General features: G+C 40.5%; 1 protein-coding gene across 2 annotated transcripts in view; it reads right to left on the bottom strand.

Annotated features, from left to right (window-relative positions):
- Positions 1 to 311: 311 nt before the first annotated feature.
- Positions 312 to 24,903, bottom strand: part of brinp3a.2 (bone morphogenetic protein/retinoic acid inducible neural-specific 3a, tandem duplicate 2) — a 35,169-nt gene continuing 10,577 nt past the window's right edge. For both annotated transcript variants that reach the window (XM_028404064.1, XM_028404065.1), the window contains 7 exons: positions 19,967 to 20,157; positions 17,354 to 17,544; positions 11,364 to 11,469; positions 10,896 to 11,132; positions 8,724 to 8,946; positions 2,540 to 2,882; positions 312 to 1,082 (listed from right to left, as the gene is read on the bottom strand). In XM_028404064.1, the coding sequence (XP_028259865.1) occupies positions 312 to 1,082; positions 2,540 to 2,882; positions 8,724 to 8,946; positions 10,896 to 11,132; positions 11,364 to 11,469; positions 17,354 to 17,544; positions 19,967 to 20,157 (2,062 nt within the window). The remainder of the gene's footprint in view (positions 1,083 to 2,539; positions 2,883 to 8,723; positions 8,947 to 10,895; positions 11,133 to 11,363; positions 11,470 to 17,353; positions 17,545 to 19,966; positions 20,158 to 24,903) is intronic.

Below are 24,903 nucleotides of genomic sequence, written 5' to 3'. Positions count from 1 at the left end.
GGTATCTGAATTTCTACTGCAGAATTCTTCTCTTAAAGATCTGGTGAAAAGCTTGTGCATTTCCAACCCTGATCCGGCCCACTCCATATGATGTAGCACTGAAGGTAGCTGTCACATAACAAAAACCAAAAACAACCAGGATGAGTACATTCCTCAGCTGTCCACACCTGGTCGCCTCCTGATTCACCACAGAGTTTGGTAATCCATAGAAACCGAGCACAAACGTAAGCAATCTGCACCACAAACGGGCATATTTCGTTGAGTTCTCTTTGCAGCCATCGTGGCAGTCCAGATTCAACTTCGAGCAGCTGTTAACTGCACAGCTTGGTGGTCTCGTAATCCATGGAATTGGGCAGACGTGAGCTGAAGGCTTGTAAGGAGGCGTGAATGCGAACCACCTCGCTGGCAGTCAGTTTAAGTCTGTGGCGGAGAAGGCAGGCAAACAGGTCCAACCTCTGCTGGCCTGGAGGGGACAGCCGGTTTACCCGGTCACGTATTTCCAGGAGCTGAAGCATGGCTGTGTCCTGGGAACCTTGAGTGTAAGGATAGTCCAGCTGCAGAATCAAGTCACGGATAGCCTCCGGGTCAAAGTGCATGCTATAGCCAAAGACCTGGATGCTGTTGATCTTCATGTAGCCCAGGTTTCGAGCGGGTTCGGTCATCTCTAAAGGCTCATAATAAACACTGTCATTCACCCCCTCCTGAGTCTTTATCCTGCTACGAAGGTAGATGTGGATAGTCTCAAAGAATGTCTTCCACTTGTTGCCCAGCGTCAGAGTCCAGTTGTAACACTCGAAAGGCAGGTCCAACTTGGTGGCCTGCCAGTCTGGGAAACTGTTCTCGTTGACGGGGATGTACCAACTCTCTGAATGGCTGCCTCCAAAGGGGTTAATGTAGAGAGTAAGGGCAGGCTCCAGGGTGCTGTTCTTTGTAAGGCAGATCTGAAGGGATATTCCCAGCAGCATGTGGACCATGTTGGACTTGTACTTGTTGCTCTTCAGTGTCAACAGCATCCTCTTTCTCCACGATGGATCGAACCAGCTGTTGAGTCGCATGTCATTGCTGATGAAGATCGCATGGACCTGTCAGATAGACAGGAACTGATCAATTCAAATTGTTTAAAAACAGGGACCTGATTATGTATCAGGCAATTAGAGAAGGACTGATCCGAGGATTACAAACCGCTAATACTCCAGTGATATGAGACCTACAGAAGCCTTAGAAAAAATAATAATTTAAAAGATGGTTTATCCATCTAAAAAATAATGAGAGTTTTACACTGTCAGTAAAGCAGGATTAACATATTATTTAAATCTTCAGTCAGCACACTCTCCTTACTGGCACACCACTGCTAAATGCTAACAACTGCCTTTAGACCCCGTGTTGTAAGAAACACAGACGAAGCTGGCTTGGGACCATTCTCTCCACATTATGTCCATTTACACAGTGGTTGCTACAAAAGCATCAGTAGGGTTTTAGCCCTGCTAACCAATGAACCACTTGCCACTTAAGAGACAGAGAATGAAAGTGGACAGTCCTTCCCTAGTTATTGACTAAAAATCATCATCACATGCAGTTGCAGAAAAATGTGTAAAGGAAAACTGAAATTATTTGAATCTTTCTTCACTGACATTAAACCTCTCATTATTTCTTTAGTTGTTTGTTTTGTTTTAGTTTGTTTTGTAGATTCTGCTAATTACAGTTAGAGCTTCAGTTCCTCTTTTTCTGGTGTTTGAAGTGTTTCTTCTTCTCCTTGACAGGCAGCGAGAGATTCTAAGATTTGTATGTTAAACCATTGATTTGTGGCCCGAACAGTATCTGAGAGGAACTACTGACAGTCAACAGTTTATGGTGACATCTGCAAGAATCTATGATAGCTCTTCTATCTAAGTATTATTTGACAGGGGTTTCTCTTTCAACCATTTCAAAGCCGACAATGGTGTCAATTTATTCTGGGCAAAAAAAAACATGTTCTTTATTTAACACAGAGCTGAAATTCACTAAGAGAAAGGGAATAAGACATAAAACAATGGGGAAGTAAGATTAAAGAGAGCATAAATATAGAAGAATATGGCATCAAGAGTTGTGAATGGAGATTTGTAGTAGTGACGAGTATATTCGAAGATGCTAATTCCTGTGTTTACTTTTCCATTAAATTAAATACAGTATGTTTAAAATCATTCATGACTTTCAGATTTGGCTTTTATTTAAATTCTGTAAATATGTGAACTAGAAACAGAATAAAAATTGGAGTTTCCTTACAAAAGAAGACTTTGTGATGCATTAAGCTTCAGTTTCTAAGGTCAGAAATGTCCCTTCTGAGTACCTATTTTTATTTATCTTGCCTAATATCATGAAGTACAGAACAGAAAAAAAGCAGGAAAAATCTAAAGTTCCTCAGTGGCCAGAAGGGCAAGACTTTGTATTGCTGGCGGGCTCCCGTGTGTGTGAATGTATCCTTCCCAGGCGACTGCTGTGAACACAGCTCGACTCTCAGTAAGCCTGACACGATTAAACAGAAGGCTAAAAGAAAAACTACCTCTAGCCTGCGGTCAGCTCTCTGCAGTAGGTATCCCAGCTCTAAATCCTGGAGGTCCGTCTCGAACCCAAGGTAGTTCTCCGTAGAGTCCGCCACCATCGCCCTGCAGGCCCCCTGCGTCAAGGCGAAGCCCGGATTGCAGCTCCCGCAGCGGGTGTGGTTGTCTGGCGCGCACGCCTCACACGCCGAGCCTTCCCCAACAGAGCAGGGCAGAGGCAGCTGACAGGGGCTGTGTTCGTAGCGGCAGCTGCAGCTGTGGAGCTCCTCTGAGAATGCACCAAGCTGGTTGTTCTCAGAACAGTACAGGAGAGACTGGAAATGATTCAGCCAGTAGGACTGAGGCCTGCAGAAGAAGACAAGAGAGGCAGCAAAGGAGAGGGGGCTTAATAAGGAGAAGCTTCATTAAGCCTGGGACACCTGTCTGGGTCTGCAGACAGCTTGCTCATTAAAAGTATAAGACAGACAGGCGTGGGGTCATTTTAGTATGCATGCTTTAGACCAGGGGTCTCAAATTGGCTGGGGGCCAGTGCGGGTATTATCATCCCAAAGGAGAGCTACAGTGTACTGTACTACTAGTAGGAAATACAGAAATACAGCCAGCATCTTTTCCTTTTATTTCCGTTCTCTCTTTAATAACTTACACTGAAGTAACAAATACCTGAATATATTTGTACTTTATTCTGTTTGCCCTTTCCGTAGCTGTGTGCCCCCCCCCCCAACTCAAAACCTGTATCCTGGTCAGAATGTGTATATTTTAACTTCTATGTCACATATATTTAAGTACATACTTTGTCATGTATCTGTGGATGCTCTCATTCATCCAGGTCATAGTCATTTCCAAGAGTTTAAATCGAGGCAAGTGGACTTGACTCTTGAAGACGTTTCACCACTCCCCCGAGTGCAGAACTGAAGAAGCCACTCGGGGGAGTGGGGGAAAAAAAACTGTTACTGTTAGTTATGTAAAACATTGATCATTGATCGCTGCTGACTGACCAGTGAAACAATGTCTCTAACATCACCATCCATTCTGGATTTATAAGCAAACATTGGAAGTTTTATTAGAAACATGTGCCCTATCGAATCATCATCATTTAGGCCTGAGATTCTTGTGGAAACCTCGTGTGTTTGTTGTCCCACAGCATTCCATTATAGCACTGGTTACACTTGCAAAGAGCACAGCCAGTGTTGGGGAGGAAAAGGAAGGGAAGAGCGACAGAGAGAAAGTTGTCTTTGATCAGTTTGTGACATAAATATTAGAAGTGCACAGCAGCCTCGGGGTAAAGCAGACATACATACTGTATAATTCCCCCATGTGGACTAGAGTTTGATTCCCGTCTGTAGCACTTTCTGTAGTGTGATCCCTTTATGCTTCTTATCCTCTTTGCTCGCTGAAGAGAAGAAATGCTCACTATACACCGCTGGCTTTCCTTTTAGAAAAAAAAAAAGCTTCTTTGATGAGGGTGTATTGAGGTAAACTTTATGCTAATCTGAGAGTGTTTTCAGGATTACATATGGGGCATGTATCCCCATTTTATTGTGTGCTTGGCAGCGGGAGGCATGCCAGAGTTCAGAAAATCACTGATTTGAATATCAAAACCCCCCTAATGGAAAAAGCGGTCATGGGAAATGAACCGAAAGGACTCTTCCCCTCCATCATCGGCTACCTGTGGGTAAAGCATTTCACCTCTGACAGCTTCAGCAGAGAAAAGCAGCGGCTAAGACAAGCCTGCAGTTTTACTGTTAGTTCCCTGGTGTGATTATGTGCAGCCTTGTTGCTCCCTATAAGTCTTACACCCAGGCCTCTAAAATACAGTGTCATCTAACTTGTGGGTTGCATTTAAAAGAGTGACAAAAACAATCAGCCAAACTGTGCTTTCCCTGCAGAAACACCTTAATAATAAGTGATTAAAAGGACTCTAAAAATGTCTAATTATAAGACATGTAGAATGTGGTGCTGTCAATAATTAGTCACTTGTGGGTGAAGACCAAAACCTGTGAGTGAGAACGTATCTAATGCTGCAGCCAAGCAATGAGCTAAATCTGCCATCCAATTAATACCATTAAAGAGAGTGAACAAAGAAAGATCATTTCAACTGAATGGAGAACCGCTAAATGTACAATCTAACTTTGAGAGGAACCATTGTGTCAAGAAACCACATTTGTATAAAAGTAAAATGACATTAAGAACAATAAGCTGTTCTAAGCTGACATCTAATTCAACTGATCTCGATTTAAAACTTGAATCTCACTTTAACATTTACGCCTTAATTTTGATGTTATGTCTGTTCAAATGAGAAACATAAACAAGGCTGTGGAATAGTAATAGTGCTTTTATATTGATTCAATAATTAATCAGTGAACTTAGAATTCTAAATAAGAGCACTAATCATTTAATCTTTCCATCATTAACAACTTTAATAAAATAATAAATCTACTAATACATTAAGCTTCAACTGAATTTAGACATTACAGCTAATACAGGACAACTGAACCTGCTTAATCCATTGGTATCAATCTGTGACTACGACAGTCTGCAGTGTTCTGTGGAAGGAAGATTTTAGAACATGGCTGCAGGCATTTTGCTCCTCTTTAGCCACAAGAGCATTAAGTGAGCTTCAATAATGATGTTGGCTGATAAGGTCTGGCTCCCAGTCAGTCAGTGTTCCAGGTCATCTCAGGAGCACGGGTGCAGCTGAGGACGCAGGATTTGCCTGCATGGGCCAAAAGACTGAAAACCAGATTCTGTACAGTACATACATTAAAAAAGGACCGCAAAGTTTGCAGCGTGTCCTCACCAGGAAAATGCAACAATGTCGATATTTCAGTCCATGAAAACACAACATGCATTTCACAGAAAAAGTGAGCGCAAGAGGATTTACCAGGTAAAAGGCATATAATGTGTTAAATGTGCAATGACAAAACATGATCTTTACCTTACCCTGTTTTTAATCCCTATCTTTAGCCAGTTATTTTAATACCAACCCACACACACTGTGAGTGAAAAAACTAAAATATGAAACTTGATAGCAAGTGAAAACAAAACAACTCACGGTGTCAGGGGAACTGAAACACTGGATTTCTGAGTGAAGATTTGCTGTGCTGTGTGTATCCATGATGATTGATGCACATAGCAAAGCAAAAGTACACAGTACGATGTATAGACAACATTGACCTCTGTTGCCCTGCAGAGTTTTATTTTTTAATTGTTTTGTGCGTGCTAAAAAATAACATAAAATAAAATAAATAAAAGAATGGAAGTAGGCAAAAGCCATTAATATGAAGACAGCAAGAAAAGAAAAGACCAGACTGATGAGGTGCAATAAAGATTCTTCCTGCCTTTTGGAACAGTGCAGTTGTCAAGACAAAATTAGTCAGATCTACAGACTGCCTTGAACGTATCATTAAGAAGCTATTCAACACTTTTAGAGTCAGATCTTAATTGCACTTTATTAGTAGTCAAACAAAAATAAGAAGACTCCATGGATTTTTTTTTCCTTCTTGAGAGCAGCTTGCTTAAGAAAGGCACTTTCTTTCTAAGCTGATTAAACTAGAAGTACTGAACACATCACTTGAATGTCAATGTGCATCATTATGCCTAATGGCAAGAAGTTTGAGCACGACGTGTACTGCGCTGTCTTATTATTACCTGCCTAACAAAAGCCAATCTGACTGCAGCTTCGACTGGTTTATTCTCTCATAATTGTTGGTGGAAAAGTAGTCCCTGGGAAGCAAAATCAATCAGATATCGCACATCAAACTCAAGTGCTGTGACAGGATGTTTAAAAAAAGGGAGAGTGAGGAGGCAAGACAAACTGACAAACATTCCAAATCTGCTTCGACCGAGTATGGAGATTTCCGCTGAAGAGAGAGAAAATAATAGTAATAACATCTAAGAACTGAGGACGATGACGTTTCCCTGGCAGGTGGGCAGGAACATGGGCTATATTGATCGGTGATTATTGTGTGTGTAGCAGAGTGGTGGAGGGAAAAAGGAACGATCGAGAAAAGATGGAGAGAAACAGAGGCTGGACATTAAACACTGCACTGTATAGATCCACCTGATTTATGTGCTGTTGCCATCGTTACTGATGGTAGCGTGACTGACAGTGATGGCTGGATTCATCACCTGCAATCACCCCTTCTGGCCGATAAAGGTATTCATTGTGGATTTGATTCAATGGTAAAAGGCTAGTCTAAGCTTTGGAAAGTGTCTGTGCCAGAAAAAAAGTCAAACACTAGATGGCATGTCTATATTTTCAATGAAAAGGGGCTTCTTTCTGGTTGTTTGACCACAATAACAAGTGAACGGGGAATGGTAGGTTGTAGAAAATCTTCAACTTTGACAGAGGAAACTTAACAAATATTGGTTTTGCCACCATCTATCCACCAATCCATATGCTATATGTGTAGCTCTGGAGTTGTCCAAAATGAAAGCTTGGCCCTTTGTAGTGGATCGTACTCTGCACAGTGTTGTTAACAAAGGATGACAAACTTCTCTGGAACATCTGTGAGCAATTAATTTGCCGCCATGACAGTAGCACTTTCTCCAGTTTGTCCTGTGAACATGCCCTTAGCATCTCCACAGTACACTTTAGCACCACAGGCAACACTTCTCCCCCAATTAACAGGTTCATTTCCCAACCTAGGCCCACATGCATATGTGTGATTGGTCCATTTCAACCACAAAAATACTCAGTGTTAGGAAGTGATAATGATTTATATCGCTTCCCGGAAAAAGAAAAAAAAAATGACAACTTGATCATAGATTTGTGATATCAGCACGCATGATAAAGCTGCCTCAATGTGTTGATACTGTCCTAGTCTCCTCTAGGTTTCAGATGACTTGCTGACACTCATACAGCGCTTCCTACGAGCCTCTCGTGTCTCCTACCCTCCTAAGTGTGTTTGCTACACTGCTGATTATGTCAATAATCATTTTGCCTTCTGTTATTGTGACACGCCTGGTGCCAACACTAAACACTATGAACATCTCCACATTGCTGCTGTAACCTACTTTTTGATGGTGTAAATTTATGTTCTTCCGACCTATGAGGTAGCTATATATGTGGTGCTTTTATTTTGAAGGAAGAGACCAGAAATGTTGTTGTTGGTATGCAGACTTTTAACATTGTTGCAGGAAGTTGTAATCTCGTTGCCAGAGGGAAATGGGCTGCACTAACTAAATAAGCCAAAAACTGAAGAGGGTGAATTAAATGTTAAACGTCATGGTGACAACCACAAGGGAGGATATTTAACCACCCACAGTGTTCCAGTTCAGAAAATACACATGGTCCAGGAAGATGTCAGACACTTGAAACTGTAATGAAACACATTTCTGCAAATATCAATGAAAGAAAAAAAACAATCCCTTCTTCTTCAAAATAAAAGTCTCTGGTAAATTATTCCACATGATCATGCCGCAGAGTAAAAATATAATTTAACACTTTTGATTAACTATAACAAAGGGTGCATCTGTGTGACTTTATTGTCCAACATGTAATTGTGCTGTAAATCAACATTATTCGACAAATTTCAGAATCTGATAAAACTCTGAAGCTCAGATATGAAATTGTAAAAAAAAAAAAAAAAAAAAAAAAAAATCTCTCTTGTTTAAGCATTGAAAAAAAAATCTGGTTTCAGAAACATATCAGAGGATTTCATGGAGATGAAGTTCTGTGAATTTTAACATGAAGATTTAATGACTTGATGAAAGTTTCATGAAGTCGAGTAAAGATTTAATGTGGATTTCTGTTGCTGTTGTAGCAGCTACAATGAAGTATGCCAGGTGTGTGTGTGTGTGTGTGTGTGTGTGTGTGTGTGTGTGTGTGTGTGTGTGTGTGTGTTTATAAAAAAAACTGGGCTAGCCTTGTTTGAAAGTTTAAAGCTCTGTATATTGTCTGGCTTGTTCTTGCAAGATTCCTACAGCTGTACATTCTATAGTAGAGGTGTTTGACTGCACTAACGGATAATTACGAGTGTATACAAGACACATGACACCACTTTAATGGCAGCATGTTTACTTCTATCTCATTTACTCAATTAGTCTATGGAGAGAATTGCAGGTTGACTTGCTTTGCACTTAAAATGCAAGAACACATATTGAGGGGAAGCGTCAAGCAGAAAAGGAAGAATGTAAAAAAAAAACAAAGCAGAGCAGAAAAATTGTCATTGGGGTTGTGCTTACCGTTCTCTTGGTATGCGGACCCGCGGCTGCCGGTGACATCTCTTACTGAGACTGAAGAGCTTGAAGATGACTCTCTGGGCTCGTCTGGAGAGGACCCGCATGCTGTTCTCCAGCTGCTCGTACCGCCACTGGAACAGGCTGTCCAGGGACCACAAGTGTTGTATAGTCGACACATTCAGGAAATAGTTCTGGGGCAGCCGTGCATAAAAAGCCTTGAATTCATCTGCGGTGACAGAAGAGATGCAGAAAAGAAGTAAATCATTAACAAAGCACTGCAGGCCCTTTATTAGCATAACATCCGTTAGTGTGGCTGGGAATCAATATGGTGTCTTTTTAACCTCCAGTTTTGTACATGTTTAAGCTAATTTAACTCAGCGGCCCGGGTCGGTTAAAGCAGGAGATGAAGCAGAGCCGGTCTAAGTGCAGCGGATACAAAAACAGATTGAAGATATTTTGCAAAAAGAAGTAGAAAAAAAAAATCAGAGAATGTGCACATGCAAGACAAAAGGTCACTGAAATTTGCTCATGTTATACACACAGTATGTTAAGAACCTTTGTAATATTTAAGTTATTTAAATTGGGTGTCATGACAACTCTGTAACTCTGAGGTCCAAATTAGTCTATTTTACACTATAGTTAGAAACATTTATGAGATAAATCTACTACAGGGCCACAGGAGGGCTGAAGCCATCTGTCAATGGACGAAAGGCAGGGTTCACTTTAGACACGTCATCAGTCTATCACTGGGCTAACTGAGAGACAAACAACCAGCACACTCACTCTTCTGGCCGGTTTAGATGAGAATGTGTAAACCCCACACAGATTTGAACCAGGAACCGTTTTTATGTGAGGCAGCCGTGCTAAAAACTCCACTATTGTTTGTCCCCACTATCTCAAAAGACAGGCACTGTCTAGTCTAGTCACTGTTGTGTGTTCTTGGGCAAGACACTTCACCCTAGCCTGTGGCGCGCCTTGCTAGTCATTGTATGACACTGCTTGGCAGCAGCCGTAAAGAATTTCCCTCTGGGATTAATAAAGTATCTAAAATAAAAAAAAAATAAATAAAAATAAATATGTCCCCTACATGCTGCAGTACTTTAATTTTTCTGTCCCTAATGAGAGCAGGTGCAAATTTATGGCCGGCTCCTGTTATTTACCTCCTGCAGTGGCATTTTCACGGCTCTCCTTCATGTAGCTATTAGCGATCAAGCACCAACAAGAATCACCTCAATGCTCTGGTGACCAATTGAGCAGCGTTGATGTGGGGCGCCACAGATGACGCATCATTTGCTGCATTTCTCACTTTTGTATTTGAAGAAGCTTTTGAAAGCAGAGGACCTGGATCGTGACACAGCTTCTGGCAGAGGATGCTTTCAAAAGTTTTCATCATGAACACGGGGCCCAAGCTCAAAGTGGGAAAAGTTTCACAATAAAGCCTCAGAAAACCTTACATCACTATGTTTTTAACAGGGTGCCGCTCATGACCCTTTGTTCCTGACCTCTACCTGTGTCAGAGGTCGCATCTTCTGCTGATAAAGCAGCGAGGTGTGCTCTTCCTCGCTGGAAGGACATATTTATGATGCTTGTGGGTGTCTACATTCTGGGCACACTCCTGAACTTGCTTCAGAGCCAGCTATTAAAACATAAACTTTGAAAGTAATTGCACTTAGGGATATTTCAGTCAAATCAGAAGAGAGGAAGAACAAAAAAAGAGAGAGAGAGACATCCATTTTGATTCCACCTGAGTAATAATCGCCAAGGCAGGGTGACCGAGCGCAGCAATAATAACCAAACATTATGCTAAGAGCTTCCCTTCAAACTCTGTTTCCGCGGTGATATGAAAAGCTGGACTGGCAATAAATGCGTTTTTATAGCTGATTAATCTGCTTCAGACATATTGTAAACTACCTGAGCCGAAACCTGTTGATTTATTTTTAATCTGGCCGTGTTAATTTTCAGATAGTGTGCCTGCATCCAGGATTCACAACCACCTATTATAGTTCAACCTATAAATCATAGAACAGCGAGGGACATACATATATGATTCCTGCTCAAGATTTAATGGCGCAGATAAAACGCTCTCATATAAATGATTCATATCCAAAAAGTCAGATTTTTTTTTCCTGCATTGAGGATGAGCCATGCAAAGCAGGGATCCATTATCGTCCTCACCTGACTCCTCGAATTCTTTATAGAGCAGCCCCCATGTCTCTGTGATCCTCTCAAGGCTCTCCTCCATGGCTTGGATGTCCATATAAGGGCAGTTGCACTCTGGGAACTTGGGGTCGCAGTTGCACCAGCAGTCGCTGTCCTTGCAGACAAAGTCGCCCTCTCCATTGCACGCTATGTAGCTGAGCGCCGCCTGCACGAAACTTTCCCTCAAGTAGTCTGGGAGGATCACTTGCAAGCCTGTAAAAAAAATGGAGCTGAGTTTAGTGCCGTCATCAAACTGTGAACTTGGGGAGTGACAGTGAAAATTTAGTGCCAATATAGCCGTGCTGGCCGAGCGTGTAACACACTTAATAAAGTCTTTTAATCTGTATATCTGTATGCTGAAAACATTACTGCTGTTTACCTCAAACTTTTTTTTAGGTAAATGTTCGGCCTTTAAAAACATATTACAATAAAAAGTTGACAAACCTTGAAGCTGGACTTTATTTTCAGGGCTCTGGACCAGCACGGAGCTGACAGAGTCAAGGTTGTCATAGTTACTGCATCCAAGAGGACCTGTGCGGGTCTCTGTCACCTGGGCAACAAGAAATGAGAGCTCATTCATAAATTTCCAACTGCTTCCAATTTTAGGACAAAAGTTTTTTTTCACACAACTAAATTATGCCTTGGTTCCCAACTTGCGGTCTGAGGACCCATAGGAGGCCCCCAGAAATCTCAAAAGGGGTCCCAAGTTTTTGTTTTAGGTTCTCAAAATTAGATTTCATATAATAAGTATGAATTTTTATATGCGTTTTTTTTTTACCAATATCAATGTGAAATCAATCACCTTAGTGTGTGCTTGGGAGGGCTCCACCTTTCTTAGATGCAGGTGATGGCTTCACTGGAAAAAGGTTTATTGTTCCTGTTCTATTTAAATAAAGTCGTTTCTACATATTTATCCTGAAAGGAATGGACACCTTGGGTGTCATCAAGTCATCTTAAAGGTTTTCCACCTGTTTCTTTCTTTGTCTCGCCGCTGATTGAAGACGTTTCGATTGACCTTTGCCATAAAGCAGCTCCAACAAAGCCGCTCGTTTTCACTTCATTTGCAAGAACAGATCTTATTTCAGCGCTCACCCTCTTTTCTTCGCTGTGACACGGCGAGGAGCACCGCTCATTTTTCTCCCTTTGTGGTCGCGGGACACCATATTTTGTTCAGCGATTTGTCCTGGTCAGGCTTGTCAGAGGACAGTTGGTGTAAAGTGACAGATGGATGAGGCGAGACAATGAGGGTCAGTCGATCAGTAACACCATCATACAGGGCTGAGGAGGGGCTTGGGAACTCATTTGGGGCGGCTGCTACTGCTGCTGCTGCTGCTGCTGCTGCAAGGGAAGTGAACACCCAGTGTGGGGCTCTTTAATCAAAAGCCTAATCCAGAGGAAAGGGTTGAGTGGAAGCATAAATATCCTCAGTGAGCGGGAAAAGGAAAATGAAGATAATTTGACTGCAATTCCTCCACTATAATATTTATATCGCATTATAAACCCCTTGTTTCCCTTATGAGGGATTTTAATGCTGATATGAATGTGGGGGAAATGAGATACAACGCTCGGTTTGGAACCACATGAATATTGAATCCATATAAGGAATTATTTGATATGCCATATGATATGCCATATGGCAAAACATTGACTGATGAGCAGAGCATTCAATTTCCGCTTTGCTTAGCAGCTGCTATTCACTGTAGATACATTCTGGTATATTAAAAATACTTAATAGGACATTATTGGCCACCTGTATCGTGAAGGAGAGAAAAAAGGTTGGAGAAGATGGAAATGTGGGTTTGTACTGTGATGTTCTTGATGGTTTGAAGTTAGAGTCCAGGTGCTGCAGAGCTAAAAGTTCCAAAAGAGAAAATTCAAATAGAAAACAGAACTGATCTTTTTTTTCTTTGTCACTGAATCTGTTTTAAAGCTGCATGAATTCATTTTGGTCCACCGGGGGGCAGTATAGACACCACCTTCTATATCGTCATATTACTATAACTGCTTTGAACATCTTGAGAAAATATTGTGGATGAGGGAAATCCAAGCAAAGACAAAGTCTTACAACTTGAAACCATAGAGTGTGTACAGAGATGGAAGTAAAAAGTGAGGGGAAAAAACATCTGGATTTTGCTTTTTTCAGCTTATAATTTCCCAACAAATGAATACGCCTGGAAAAATGAAAACTGTTTACAGTCCAAAGATTACTCTCAGTGTAGCTCCTTTTTGTCTCTAACACCTCCCACAAAAGCTATACCATAAAAGGCTAAGACTTTATTTATAGTCCAACTAGCAACTTTAAGATGTCTCATGTAATGGTTTATCAGCTACATTTAAGGGGTTTTATTAAAAAACACGCCATGTGTTTACACTATGTTAATACCACGTTTGAGTCTGTATACACATACAAACTTTACCTGTTGATTGGCTGTGATTTGTCAATAGATTTCTGACTCCAAAGGTTCAAGACAGCAAACTCTGATCCTCACCTACACGGCACCTGATTTCCACAAATCCTTCTTGCTAAGGCTTCGAGGTAAATTGCTGTCGCAAACCAAATCAGTCATATAAGAAAGTTATTGACATGTTTTAGATGTGACAGCAGCAAGAATCAATCCTTTGCCTTTTAGAGAAAGACATGATCTGTGTTTACCTATTAGAAAAGCTAAAGCTGTTTGTGGTTTTGTTCATTTGATGTATTTCAATCTCTCCTTTTTGATCTCCACTACCTCCTGAGAAAGCTATTGCACTCTAAGTTCATACCGTTTCTACACCAAGAAGCCACAAAGGCTGCCTGTCTGCAGTTTAATGGTGCTGAAGTAGCTTTCTGTGCATTCATCAGAAAATGGTCGGTTTCTGCACAAAGAAACAGGACCGGTGAGAACAGAGATGTGTGGGCTGTGCCACTAAAACAACAGAGGCTAAAAAAACACCTCAATTCAAGCTTTAAAGTCTGATTATTAGCCTCCAATTGTCAAGATGTGGTTGTTGTGATTTTAGGCACAGTAATTTTTATTTTTCTCTATTTTGTGCACTCAAGCCATAAAGATAGACTTAAAACGTGATCAAAGATGATCACGGTGGTTGTCTATCTGCCCTGCGATAGTCCAGCAGGCAATCGATGGAGTCATAAGATTGGGCACAGAAAAATGTGTTTCTCTGCTGTAATGAGAACACAATAAATCGACACTGTCCGCGAGGGGAGAAAAATATGAGAGCAGAGGTTCCTGCTGTTATCTCGTTGAAGTCCGACGCCCTGTTCATCATTGTGTTTGGACAGACTTGCGAATATAGTGGAACATCACCATTGATCCAGGCTTGGAAATTGTCAAATTGTAACAGAAATGCTCCCCTCCGTTCTGCAATGACTGCAATCATTACTCATTGTACAAACAAGCTTTCTTTAAAGAAAAAGTCCAGATTTTACAACCTGCTCTTCCCTCCAAAATGAGCTTCAATTTCCCCTTTTGCATGGAGACAGCGGGGGGGGGGGGACTTTGCTCCTCTTTCATTCCTCAACTCATTCAGATTCCATGCCGAGAAGTGCTATCTGTTCTGCTCCTGCGTGGGTCAACACCCTGTTGAAATGATGCACAACTGCATGAAACTACTGTCACTGCATTTGACTCACTCTCCACCAGTGATGGAGGTGAATCTCTTTCTCTTTCCACTTCCCACCTGTCAGTTACGCCAGATGACTGCCTTCGGAGCATGAAAGCGCACTGTCTCTTCCTCTCTGTATTTACAAAAAAAAAAAAAAAACCCTAATTCCCAAGAAGTGAAACAGACAAAAGCATCTGCCTCTGCACTTCAGATGTGCCCACCTTAGCTGCAAAAGAAATACTCAACACTCCCTGAGCACAATGTAGTGAAAGGACAGAGCTTTGATATCAGTACTGGGAGCTTGATTCATGTTCTGCTACAGCCGAGAAAGCAGCACTTCACAAAACCGCCGTGTTCCAGAGAAATGAAAAAAAAAAAAAGAAAGGCAGGAAGGAGGGTCATCCTCCCCTCCGTCACCCTATTAACCCACACGCTACCTGAAGGTGACAACCGGAGGCAGAAACCTGTCACGAGCCGTGTTTCACAAGACTCATTTATCTTCTCCTCACCATATGTGCTCATCACAGAGCTTCCTCCGGACTCAATGTGCTTACGGCAGCTGAAGATGGTATCTCATCACAAGCTGGCTGATAAAAACCATAATCTTCTGCTTTATTTCCTTTGCTGCTATCAGTGCATTTTAACAAGGAAATTCTTAACAATACGGGGGAAAAAAATCTGCCACTTTTAGAAGGTTTAAAGTTTAGACTGAAATTCAAATCTACTTTGTTTGTTTGATTGTTTGTTTATTTGTTTTCTGATGATGTGCGAAGTGGAACTTATGCATTCAGTATGTAATGTACAACCAAGTACAGATTCACTAGACCTGTGCCGAGTGTTGGTGCACGTGGATGATGGCGTTAAAGAGAGAGTAAGGCAGTGAGACTACATCATCCCTGCTGCTTGTTTACTTTATGTTAAACTGCAGTTCAAAAGAAGGATCTTAGTGCAGACACGGGAGATAAAGGCAGGCAGGGCCAACAAACTATTAAATGAAATTATATAGGAGGAGGAAAAAGGAGTCAAGCACAAACTATAAATGAAAAGGGCAGCCAAAATAAATATGCAAGTCAAACAAAAAGTGAGCCACGATAACAAGTAACTACACAGAAGCATGGACAAGAGCTGGATGTGAAAACAAGCAGAGCAGGAGAGCATGAAGACTAAATATACAAAGAGCTAATTGATTAGCACTACACAGGTGAGTGCAGAAAAACTGGAGGAAAAAACACACACAAAGGAGGAAAGGAAGTAGAAGTACACAAGACACACAAGGGGAAGTGACTTCCAAAATAAAACAGGAAGCTGTAAGTGTTCAACACAATTCATTGCCATCTATAAAAGTTAATAATTAGCTCGTTGATATTACGAACAAACTTACTACTATCAGTTTCTGACACTATAAAAAGATCAACACAACCGATGGTGACTATCTAACCAAAAGTAAATGGACAACATATGCCTCTCTTTTTAGTTGGAAATCTCAATGTTGCAGCCTACTTGATTTGCAGCTAATGATGGTTTGCATTGATTGTGCATAAATAATCAATCAATGTATTCTATCAGACTTGACAATGTTTGAACGACTGGACAAGGAACCAGAAACATGGAGGCTGGCTGTCCACATACTTTTGTCCATTTACTGTACACAATAACACTGCACCAAAACGTTGGTACTTTAAAGTGTGCATGTGGGTGATGAGGTACACTTTAGAGAAAGAGAGAGTAAAGCAGAGAGACTACATCATCCCTGCTGCTTGTTTGCTTTATGTTAAAATGTGGTTCAACAAAAGGATCCGAGTACAGACACGGGAGATAAAGGCAGGCAGGGCCAACAAAGTTTATATAAACTAATATTGGGAACTAAAGTAGAGAGAGAGAGAGAGAAGCCAAAATAAATGTGTAATTCAAACAAATGTGAGTCTAGATAATGGGTGCAGATAACATAAGGGTATGCAGCAAAAGCTGCACATGGACACATGGACAAGAGATGGAAAACAGGCAAACAGAGAGGGGCAGCTGAGGATTACATAAATACACAACGAGCTAACTGGTTAACACAACAAGGAGAACACAGAAAGGAAGGAAGTAAAATCACACACACACAAGGGGAAGTGACTACCAAAATAAAACAGGAAATGTGAAAACAATCAAATTAATAATATATATATTTTACTATTTCCTAAACCTTTGTGTAAAACTAACTGTATATAAATTGCATATTAGATTAGATGATGGGGAATCAAGAGGCACTGCTAAAAGGACAACAACAATAACACCAGCCAGCATCCACAGATGATAATTTCAGGTACAGTTCACATGTCAACAATGAAACAATTAACATAAACAAAGGAATAACGTCACTGTGAATGTTTGTCATTGAACGCAGCACATACAGTGTGTTTTCAACAAGCAGAATATCCACCTTTGTCTTCATTCCAAGAAGCGTTTCATAAGCAGCGTTTCTTGGCAGATTCTCGTGTTTGCAGCTCAAGACAGTGAGAGTGAGACGGAAATCTGAAAACCCAGATATGATGTTGCTCGATTTAGTGCTTTCTTAGAATTTAAAAGTAAAGCCAGTTCCATGTTACCGAGGGATAAGAACAACACAGAAGAAGGATCTTGTGTTCTTACATTTAAATGCTTGTTTTATTTCGACATATGCTGTTTATGTAAGGCATAAAAACAGAGTTGTTATATGTTTTCAGAGGAAGGAAACACTGAAGACATCGTAGCTGTAGGGTTTATTACCATGGTCTAACGAGTTTGGCTTGATTGTTTCCTGACCAAAGATCAAATTAGACAGAGTCGTCTGTATCTGACTGTGTTACCTTGATGGCGGTGGAGGCGATCTGAATGTGGTGCAGCTTGCGCAGGGTGCTCTCCCTGTCAATGAAGTAGGAGGCGGCCAGCTGGTGCAGAGCTTCCAGGGTCACAGTGGAGGAGTTGCCGGAGTAGTCGCTCACCTCCGCTTTCTTACTCAGTTTCCTCTTGTCCACAAATATCGTTAAGGCCTCTTCTCCTGCAAAGAGAAAAATATAATTTAATGGATAATGGGTTTTCAAGAATTTTCTTCGGGATAAATAAAGTTTTATCTTATCTTCTTTTCTTAATGATTTGACCTGTATAATACCATGAAGCCAGTTCCAAAGGAAGCCTGTAAAACCTCAGCAATTGTAAATGTTACATATATTTATTTACTTTATTTATTTTGATTTTATAATTACTCTCTTCTAATTAAGGTTTATCCAGTCATTTTTTTTGAATAAGCTCACTCATTGGCTTGGATGTATTGGCCAATTTGAAGGCGTCAGCAATGTGTGTTTGTTAAGTACGCCACAGGTGTACTAACAGTTTGGTTTATCCTCCACATAGGTCTTTGTGAATGCTAATGCTATTGACTGAAGCCAAAGGGCAGCTTAAAAGTGAAGATGACCAGATAAGATGAGAAGATAATTGACACTAAAACAATGTCATGTTTCAAATTGTTCATCGGGTTCATAGGCTGTGGAAAAAAATGGGATATGCTTCTATTCCGGTTCTTTTACACACTATGTGAATATGAGTGTGTCCCTTGGAAGTGTTCCACCTCTTTTTGCTATGGAGAGATCGTGACGCAAAATTTAAGCTCATGCAGAATCATCAAACTCTTAAAAGTGTCGATTTTGAAGAAATTGACTGGCCAGCGTGTCATTAAAACCCTTTCAGGTCTAAGGGTATTTTTTAGGGATTTTCCTCGCCTGGTATTCTTTGTGTATTATTGCTCATAAAATAGTCATCTTGTAATGCACAACCAAGTAATATACATAATTCTTTTCAGGACATCCTTGGCTATAGTGGTGTCATATAACTGTAATAAAAATTCTAGCATCAAAAAGAGGAAGAAAAAAAATAAAGCGAAGAATAAACTTCAAGTGCTGCCCATAACTAGAGTGCTCATCAAACTGAAGGCTGTAGATATCTCCAAAGTGCTCAACATACCAACCAGTCAACTCAAAGCAAGCCCTGAATACAAAAACTACAACATAAAATCCTCATCTTGGTTTGCTTGGCCACACTGGTGAGGTGCTCTTCCCACAAATCACCTGCATTAGATCTTTTAACTTCTAGTCTTTTCATAGCAGAACAAAGGTTGTGATAGATTCTTTTCTGTCTAATTAATCTGCATTACACATCATTTCAAAGCCCATTACCTGCTCTCCTCCAGGAGACACCCAGGAGCCACATAAAGACACTTAACCAAATTTAGGATAACCCCACCTCGCCCTGTATCAGAAGGTACTGATCATCAGTACTTCATGAGTCCAGAGGCCACCGTGCAGCGAGTTCTCCTTGTTTTTTTGAGAGTTCCCCAGACGCTGCTCATATTTCTCATCATAATGCAGCGTTAACTCAGCTCAGGGGCCATTTTTCTGCCCGCTGCCTTTCCTACTCAGCTGCTGAAGGGCACACTCATAATATCACAATCTATTTATTAATTTCATGAAGTCCATATGTTTCCAAACACAGACGCAATCCATTCAGAACCACAGAGGCATATCTCTGGCTGAGATCCAAGGCAAACTCCTCATTCTCTTCTCTTCATAACACTAAGTAGTGGCTGGGAGCCAGCCTATAGTGCAGAGCTGCATCAGCTCAGGCAACCCGGGGAGGCTTGCATTATATGCAGCAGCGACCTTTTCCAAGCTCAAAGCTCAAGGAGTTGGGTCTAAAGTAATTGACAGGTGTTGCTCTATAAAAGCAAATCTGCTATTCAGGACTTGCCTGCATTGCTCTGGCATCTTTAATCCATTTATTGATTGATTTATTTATTTAGTTTTCTGAATCGGAGTGCCATTAGTGCCTGTCCATTCATCAGAGTGTACCAAAAATGGGGTGACCGTGACTGGGGGGATGGGGGGTGGCAGGTTTACAGTACACCTCAGGCTTTTACATGTATTCATACGTCTCTGAAGACCGATCTGTGCGCTGCCGGTGGCATGTGATTCAGTTGTGAGGTTTTTATTCATTTACTCTGAGTGAAATGTGGTATTGTGCCGCGTCCATCTGTTTTCCATATGGAGCGCCCGGGAGACTGAATTCTAAAAGCTTTTATCAACACAAATTGTATACTTTACTAAAGCCCATATCATCTGAGAGAGAAGCAAATCCTGAAAACACATTTCCCCATATAATATTGTATTATAAAAACATTTTATTTAGTTATGTTAGAACTGAGGTACAAAACCGTTCCTGTGTCTTCTATATGAATCAGCTCAAAGAGCTGAACTAAAAAAAAAATTATTCAGTAATCATGATTTTTCCAGATTATTCTCAACAAAGCAGCCGAGGTGTTCCTTAATATTAAGTCTAAGCATTTTGGAAAACTGTAATGTAGACTGAGCTCACTAACTCTGAACATGCTGATGATCCTGCATCACAAACAGCAACATTGTTGCCTTTACCTCCCAGTGTGGCTGACAGCAGGAAGTGAGTTCCATACTTCCTGATCAGGTTGTCAGTGATCATCTGCGTGGAAGGCCTGCGGCCCAGGAGTCGGATGTTCCTGATGAACTCAGGAGTCAGAGGTAACGCAGACTCCAGGAAGTCCCTTCTTTCCACGGCCAAGTTGTTCACCTTCCATCGCCCAAACTCCCTACAAGAAGAATAAAAGAAAAGGTCAATTATTAAGATAATGTCCAAGATTTTAAATCGAAGCAACTGGATTCAAGGATTTATTTTATGTTTTTATTTGAAGATGTTTTGCCACTCGGGGGACCTGGATGAATGAGAGCAACCACACATACTAATTAAAATAATCATATGAAAATATAGTATATCTTTGCTTCTTAGATATGTAGACAGATGCCCAAAATTTAGAGGAATAAATGCGTAGAGGAGAGAGACAAAGAGGAGAAAGACAGGGGTGAATTTCATTCATTATGTCATGTTCTTCAGCAGAGACAGAAACCCTTCAACCGTGCCGACCCAGCCTGAGCTGCGACAAGAACTAAAGAAACTTCTTAAGAAGACAAAAAAGAAAAAAAACAATAACAAAAAAAAACCCAGATAAAACAAAGACCGTCACACGGGATGGAAATGTGCTCCAGCTACACAGCTGACAGATGTTTTCCTTAATAGCCCCATCATGACAGAGATATACATCAAAATGAATAAAGCACAAGGTGGTACAGGAAACAGCTCCATTGCTCAAACACTGAATGTTGCTCTATAATGAGAGGGAAACAAAAGACAAGGAGCAAAAAAAAAAAAAAAAAAAAAAAGCACCAGACAAATGGTGAAAGCCGCCTAAACAAAAGACGCTGTCATCCTTTGTTGCCTTTTCATGTTGCGCCGCTTCTCTCTGACCTCAACCAGCACGGCCTATATGCTCCATTTACCATCCAGTCTATGAATCCTCCAGAGCTTCATTGATTATAATATCTTATTGTATCTGACAGCTGATAAAAGGAGGGAAAATATTTAGTGTTAAAGGCGAGATTTATTCCAGCCTATCTGCCTCTTACAGCCTTTTTGAGGTGTTCTGTATGTCACACTAAACTCAAGGAAACAAATCGATCAATAAAAAGGAACAGTGTGCATTCTTTGTGGTATTTTTGCAGAGGTTTCGCCTTAGGCTTAGTCCTCTGAACTGATGTGTACTTTGAATCATGTACAAAGCTATTCTGAAACACAAAAAGGTATTTGGAGAAGGATTTTTCAGTTGAAGAGTCCTCCATAGGCAGTTTTGTGTTTCAGCTCTCTGGCAGCCCCACACTCAGCTTAATGGAAAAAAAGAGCTTCTATAAATTGAAATGAGTCCTTTGTGTGCCTTGTTGGTCAGACGCATGACAGACAAAGCACATTTTAGTTCACAAGTAAAAAAAAAAAAACACCTCCAACATCATATTGCAATAAAACATACTGACTTTAGAAATGGCCGCTGTGTACCTGCCACCCACGTGTTATCAGGGGCGGGGATTGTCACCGTGGCAGGGGGAAAGATTTGCCTCACCAAAATGTGTTCAAACCAACTATCTTTAAACCTAACGTGTTTTTAATGCCTAGCCTAAGTGGTGCTTTTAATGTATTTAATTATATGTGTGAAGACTTTGAGGGACAATTCGTGCCCACTTCACCTCCACATGTGCTCTTTTCCTGTATCGAGAGCTTAGGCAGGCTGTGATGCTGCCCACATGGCGACCTCCATTCGGACCTCCCACAGGGTCTCAAAACATCTTTTCAGAAACCCATGGGAGGTACACAGCTGATAATATAGAAGTTTTACCCTATGTTTTACTCAGCATATAAGACTTACAAGTGTATTATTTTAACCCTTAACACCCCACGGCCCCCTTTTTGGCTTTTGCAGCTAGCCAACAATAAAAACCATAAAACACTGCACTACTACTACCACTGTTCAGATAGACCAACATGTCTGTGTTTATTCAAGACCATAAAAATATTAGGATTGGACATTTATTTTATTTGTGGAGGACTTTTTTGAGGGAGGATGTGGCAATGGTCGTTTAGCACAAATATTAGTACTGCCCTTCAAATCTATTGGTTCTGACTTTTCAATAAAAGTGTCAACCATCCTAATCAACCTGTCCATTGCGAAGTTATGAACTATAGGATTCATAGTCGATTGACTTACTTTTGGAGCCATCTTGGCCGTTGGGGGGGGGGGGGATTCGTTTTTTTTTGTTTTCCTTTTCCTGGACAAAAGTCTGCAGAATAGTTATAGGCAGCAACCAACCCTCCAACCTTTGAACACAGACCTGCAGCATTACATGGGTTCTGTGTTTTGCATCTAGTCGCTCAAAATTCTTGCCCATTCACGCCATTCACACCCTGTCTGGCCATCCAGTGTACTTGTCTACTATTTCTGTGGTAATTATAAAGTAAACGGTGGTGTTTATTTATGACAGCTAAGCCTCGAATAGAAATTACCAGCCATGTGCTGATAGGAGAAAGTGAGTTGTTTTAGGTAGTAATCACTGTAAAGCTTTGAAGAAGCCTCCTGAGTATGAAATGAATCATTATAAGAAGCAAAGCCGAGATAAAACCGAATCAACTGTCTGTGACTGCTTGGAGCGTGGACTGGTAAGTCCACAATACATGATAGTGACAGCTCAAACATTATGCAGGAAATAACTTATCCTGACAAAATATACTTTAGTCCTGTACACAGAGCCAGGTTCTTCAGCTCAGTGCCTCCCAAAGAAAAAAAAAACAGCTAATTTACAATGAAAGTGTTGCCATTTGCCCCAAACAGGCAACACTACAAGCCACTGCTGTGACCGCTGCTAACCTGCTGTCATAACAAAGTGGATAACAGGAGCAATAGCCAAACTCCATATGACTAGAGCAATAAAATAAGGTCAAAACAGTTTGCTTTATAGAAGCTCTGAGCACTCACCTGTACCTCTGCTTTGGACCATAAGATATTGTTTTTCATTTGCTGTAAACATTTATCTTTTTGTCCCAAATATACAATTTATTTCTGGTCTTTTATTCAGGTGTAGACATTCCCATGTTAATCTAGAAGTCATTTTGATTCTCTGCATACCCAGCACATATGGCAGTAATACAATAAAGCTGACTTTGACTTGACATTAAAGACCTAATCAGAATCCCTTCATTTATTTGAGTTGTATCTAAAGAAGAAGAACATATTTACTATTAAAAACCTTTACATAGTAACCTTTACATAGTAAAGAGCATGACATGCATATACCAGTATGAATGTACAGTGCTAAAGTGACTGTTATAGTTCGGAGTTCAGTAATTTGATTGAGACAGGCAGGAATGACTTCCTGTGTCTCTCAGTGGTGCATCGTGGGAGACTCCCACGATGCACCACTGAGAGACGCAGGAAGTCATTACTGCACATTTATTTACATTTGTGTCAGTATACATCATAGGTGCCATAAGTGGCACCAAATACATACTTGCGTGTTTTTTTGGGACTGAAGACTGACTTTCTGTCTTTTTTAACACTATGTGACCAGCCTAGATAGCATAACTGTTATTTACATTTAGATGGACTAAAGGTTACTTTTATGGTGTTTTGTTTAATGTTTTTTTTTATTATTATTTTCATGCAACACCTGCACTGAAGTAGGTTAACCTTATTTTTAAAGGACTAGCATCTTTCACTAGTGTGTAAACCGAATGTCACACACACAAGTGACCCATAAAGCAGCCTCCCTTAAAGGGCAAAGCTCAGCTGGTAAAACCTTCAATAAAAAAAAGTAAATAAATAAAAAATAAATGAACATAAAATGAGGGAAAAAAAAGACAAAAGTTCTTCTAATGTTCGAAAAAACCTTTGTCCAAAAGGTCCACCTTGAAAAAAAGGGTCTTTAGGTCATCCTGTATTTAGGATAATATGGGATTGATATGTTATTACATTAGAAGACTTAGAAGTTTTACATATACTACATATAAGTTAGAATGATTTTTGGTCTGACCAAGCTTCTTTTCATGATAAAATGGATGTGGCTTTATTAAAAGTCAGAAAGGAAAATATAGATCAGAATTTGATGACTCCTTCTCTAACTTTGGTATAAACTTCACTTTCCAAGGACAAGAGCAAACTTTCATTCATCATCTTTTTGTAGCCAACATGAAGGAGGTGTACTTAAAAATTCCCTAAAGAACAGAAATCTATAATTCCCTGACAGCTGCCTGGAAAATCTAATAAGCTCAGGAAGATTGTGTGTTTCAAATGGAGAGATTGTCTTGTCAGGTATTGTTTTCAAGGTTGTTTTCAATTGCAGTTATTACGTTGTTTGCTTCTGTTGCCATGGAGACGCTGTCTAATCTGACAGATTGCTAAAGCCCTTTTAAAAACAGCGAGTGGTCTCTGTTTTTTATTTTTTTTCTTACACAGAGCCAGCTGTGGCACTCAGATCGGCTCGCTGTTGAACTCATGATGCTTGAACTTTTCGAAAAATTAGCATCTGTTGCTTGATACAGGAGCTGATTTTTATTTTTACATGAATTTACTTTACCAATAGAGAGAGACTAATAAAAACAACAGCAGCTTTAGAGGTATCAGGTGTGAAAATGTGTCATTTGTCACTGTGTAGTGTCATTATAAAGGAGTGTACACCTACTACACAAGCGTTATGCATTCCACTCAACTGACAGTGAAGACAAAAGTGTGTAAAAAGGTTGATAAGCTCCCCACACAGTCACCTACAGCAAACCCTGTATGTTACATATTGATCCCACACTCACCCCCTCACAACTCTGCAAATGTATGTGCAATATAGAACAGTTCAGTGTTTACATTTCATACTATATAAAAGTGCAATAACTCTGTTAACATGCACAGTTTAAAGTTTACAGTGCCCCCACGCATAAAGTGCAATAACACTGTAGGAAATGTTTT

This window comes from Parambassis ranga, chromosome 4 (assembly GCF_900634625.1).
Source record: "Parambassis ranga chromosome 4, fParRan2.1, whole genome shotgun sequence".
NCBI lineage: Eukaryota > Metazoa > Chordata > Actinopteri > Ambassidae > Parambassis > Parambassis ranga.
Note: the sequence above shows the minus strand (reverse complement) of the source record. Positions and strands in the feature narration are given on the sequence as shown.